The 4189-nt window shown below is 41.6% G+C and overlaps 1 protein-coding gene across 1 annotated transcript; it reads left to right on the forward strand.

The window, feature by feature from the left end:
* The first annotated feature begins 3105 nt into the window (after positions 1 to 3105).
* LOC123490550 (phosphopantothenoylcysteine decarboxylase-like) lies at positions 3106 to 3945 on the forward strand. Its single transcript, XM_045220518.1, has 2 exons — positions 3106 to 3295; positions 3531 to 3945. The coding sequence occupies exons 1-2, from the start codon at positions 3106 to 3108 to the stop codon at positions 3641 to 3643; spliced, it is 303 nt and encodes a 100-aa protein (XP_045076453.1). The 3' UTR covers positions 3644 to 3945.
* The last annotated feature ends 244 nt before the right edge of the window (positions 3946 to 4189 follow it).

Here is a 4189-nt window from a genome sequence, read left to right on the forward strand (position 1 = left end):
TACTGAAGAGATAAGTCTTCAGTAAAGACTTAAAGGTTGAGACCGAGTCTGCGTCTCTCACATGGGTAGGCAAACTGTTCCATAAAAATGGAGATCTATAGGAGAAAGCCCTGCCTCCCGCTGTTTGCTTAGAAATTCTAGGGACAATTAGGAGGCCTGCGTCTTGTGACCGTAGCGTACGTATTGGTATGTACGGCAGGACCAACTCGGAAAGATAGGTAGGAGCAAGCCCATGTAACGCTTTATAGGTTAACAGTAAAACCTTGAAATCAGCCCTTGCCTTAACAGGAAGCCAGTGTAGGGAAGCTAGCACTGGAGTAATATGATCAAATTTCTTGGTTCTAGTCAGGATTCTAGCAGCCGTATTTAGCACTAACTGAAGTTTATTTAGTGCTTTATCCGGGGTAGCCGGAAAATAGAGCATTGCAGTAGTCTAACCTAGAAGTAACAAATGCATGGATTAATTTTTCTGCATCATTTTTGGACAGAAAATTTCTGATTTTTGCAATGTTACGTAGATGGAAAAAAAGCTGTCCTTGAAACAGTCTTGATATGTTCGTCAAAAGAGAGATCAGGGTCAAGAGTAACACCGAGGTCCTTCACAGTTTTATTTGAGACGACTTTACAACCATCTAGATGAATTGTCAGATTTAACAGAAGATCTCTTTGTTTCTTGGGACCTAGAACAAGCATCTCTGTTTTGTCCGAGTTTAAAAGTAAAAAGTTGTCAGCCATCCACTTCCTTATGTCTGAAACACAGGCTTCTAGCGAGGGCAATTTTGGGGCTTCACCATGTTTCATTGAAATGTACAGCTGTGTGTCATCCGCATAGCAGTGAAAGTTAACATTATGTTTTCGAATAACATCCCCAAGAGGTAAAATATATAGTGAAAACAATAGTGGTCCTAAAACGGAACCTTGAGGAACACCGAAATGTACAGTTGATTTGTCGGAGGACAGACCATTCACAGAGACAAACTGATATCTTTCCGACAGGTAGGATCTAAACCAGGCCAGAACTTGTCCGTGTAGACCAATTTGGGTTTCCAGTCTCTCCAAAAGAATGTGGTGATCGATGGTGTCAAAGGCAGCACTAAGGTCTAGTAGCACGAGGACAGATGCAGAGCCTCGGTCTGACGCCATTAAAAGGTCATTTACCACCTTCACAAGTGCAGTCTCAGTGCTATGATGGGGTCTAAAACCAGACTGAAGCATTTCGTATACATTGTTTGTCTTCAGAAAGGCAGTGAGTTGCTGCGCAACAGCTTTTTCTAAAATTTTTGAGAGGAATGGAAGATTCGATATAGGCCGATAGTTTTTTATATTTTCGGGTCAAGGTTTGGCTTTTTCAAGAGAGGCTTTATCACTGCCACTTTTAGTGAGTTTGGTACACATCCGGTGGATAGAGAGCTGTTTATTATGTTCAACATAGGAGGGCCAAGCACAGGAAGCAGCTCCTTCAGCAGTTTAGTAGGAATAGGATCCAGTGTGCAGCTTGAAGGTTTAGAGGCCATGATTATTTTCATCATTGTGTCAAGAGATATAGTACTAAAACACTTAAGTGTCTCTCCCGATCCCAGGCCCTCGCAGAGTCTGTGCAGATCCAGGACAGCTAAGCCCTGGAGGAATACGCAGATTCAAAGAGGAGTCCGTAATTTGCTTTCTAATGGTCATGATCTTTTCCTCAAAGAAGTTCATGAATTTATCACTGCTGAAGTGAAAGCCATCCTCTCTTGGGGAATGCTGCTTTTTAGTTAGCTTTGCAACAGTATCAAAAGAAATTTTGGATTGTTCTTATTTTCCTCAATTAAGTTGGAAAAGTAGGATGATCGAGCAGCAGTGAGGGCTCTTCGGTACTGCACGGTACTGTCTTTCCAAGCTAGTCGGAAGACTTCCAGTTTGGTGTGGCGCCATTTCCGTTCCAATTTCCTGGAAGCTTGCTTCAAAGCTCGGGTATTTTCTGTATACCAGGGAGCTAGTTTCTTATGACAAATGTTTTTCGTTTTTAGGGGTGCAACTGCATCTAGGGTATTGCGCAAGGTTAAATTGAGTTCCTCAGTTAAGTGGTTAACTGATTTTTGTCCTCTGACGTCCTTGGGTAGGCAGAAGGAGTCTGGAAGGGCATCAATGAATTTTTGTGTTGTTTGAGAATTTATAGCACGACTTTTGATGCTCCTTGGTTGGGGTCTGAGCAGATTATTTGTTGCGATTGCAAATGTAATAAAATGGTGGTCCGATAGTCCAGGATTTTGTGGAAAAACATTAAGATCTACAACATTTATTCCATGGGACAAAACTAGGTCCAGAGTATGACTGTGGCAGTGAGTAGGTCCAGAGACATGTTGGACAAAACCCACTGAGTCGATAATGGCTCCGAAAGACTTTTGGAGTGGGTCTGTGGACTTCTCCATGTGAATATTAAAATCACCAAAAATTAGAATATGATCTGCTATGACTACAAGGTCTGATAGGAATTCAGGAAACTCAGAGAGGAACGCTGTATATGGCCCAGGAGGCCTGTAAACAGTAGCTATAAAAAGTGATTGAGTAGGCTGCATAGATTTCATGACTAGAAGCTCAAAAGATGAAAACGCCATTTTTTTTTTTGTAAATTGAAATTTGCTATCGTAAATGTTAGCAACACCTCCGCCTTTGCGGGATGCACGGGGAATATGGTCACTAGTGTAACCAGGAGGTGAGGCCTCATTTAACACAGCAAATTCATCAGGCTTAAGCCATGTTTCAGTCAGGCCAATCACATCGAGATTATGATCAGTGATTAGTTCATTGACTATGACTGCCTTTGAAGTGAGGGATCTAACATTAAGTACTGTACTCTACTGTACTATACTATACTATATTGTACTCTACTGTACTATACTATACTATATTGTACTCTACTATACTCTAATGTACTCTACTATACTATATTGTACTCTACTATACTATATTGTACTCTACTGTACTATACTATACTATATTGTACTCTACTGTACTATACTATACTATATTGTACTCTACTATACTCTATTGTACTCTACTATACTCCATTGTACTCTACTATACTCTATTGCACTCTACTATACTCTACTGTACTCTAGCGTAATGTCCTCTACTCCTTGTCAGACGTGTGTGGTGCGGGCCTGGGACACCAGCCGTCCTCTGCTCTTCTGTCCGGCGATGAACACTGCTATGTGGCATCACCCCATCACCTCCCGCCAGGTGGACAGCCTTAAACAGTTTGGCTACGTTGAGATCCCCTGTATCGCCAAGAAACTGGTCTGTGGAGACCAAGGTCTGTGGTGATATTTCATGACGTGTGGAGAAAAGTCTTTACAATAGGAATGTTTTAGATTGATGAATGAAACTTGTGTTAGTCGTTCATCACTGCTAAATAAAAACTGATCAAACTATTTAATTATATCTGGATAATGTAACTATATTCTGTATATTTTTCCCCTTTCTACCTCTTATCTGTTTTATTGTGGTTTTAGACATTGTTGAGTAACTTGTGGAGTGTGACTTTACAGGTAAAGGGGCCATGGCAGAGGTGTCAACGATAGTAGATGTTGTGAAACAGTTCATCCAGAGAGCGGCTGAGTCTCCTCTGGACATAGAGGAGCAGGCCAGGGGCTGTGAATAATAATGAGCCACAGACGACCAAGAATCTGCAGATAGACCCCTAGACCCACGTGGAGATCTGAGAGGATGTGATTGGAAGGTGAAACTTCCACCTAGCCTATCAGAGGGTGGCTCATTACCATAATCACCTGTCAAATCTTCTCAAATCTCCCTCAACAAGTGCGTAGGGTCAAGGGGGTCCATTTGGGATGAAGATTGCTGCAGTTATTTCTGATGTAATCATTTGAATGAAATGAACTGATTAATTGCATTGAAGCCAAATGTTAAAAAGAGACGGAGTTTGTAATAAATGTTTGTATTTTATTTTGTCAAGGAATTTTTTGTGTCGGATATTCTTGCTGACTTGGATTAGCAGCAACGGCTGCTGTGTGAGTGTTATGTCATGTTTCTTAGTAAGGTCCCATGGTGACTCTTGCAATAGGTTATGGATGTGATTCTGATCTGGACTCTTCGCTGGCCACTCCAGAAAAGTCCAGCGTTTATTCTTGAACCATTCCGGGGTGCTTTTTGATGCGTGTTTGGGGTCGTTGTCCTGCTGGAAGACCCA

The sequence above is a fragment of the Coregonus clupeaformis genome, unplaced genomic scaffold (assembly GCF_020615455.1).
Source record: "Coregonus clupeaformis isolate EN_2021a unplaced genomic scaffold, ASM2061545v1 scaf4136, whole genome shotgun sequence".
Lineage (NCBI taxonomy): Eukaryota > Metazoa > Chordata > Actinopteri > Salmoniformes > Salmonidae > Coregonus > Coregonus clupeaformis.

Coding starts and splice junctions, on each gene's coding strand:
- LOC123490550 (XM_045220518.1), top strand. CDS start 3,106: ATGTCCTCTACTCCTTGTCAGACGTGTGTGGTGCGGGCCTGGGACACC. Junction 3,296..3,530: donor ACTGGTCTGTGGAGACCAAG/GTCTGTGGTGAT, acceptor GTGACTTTACAG/GTAAAGGGGCCATGGCAGAG.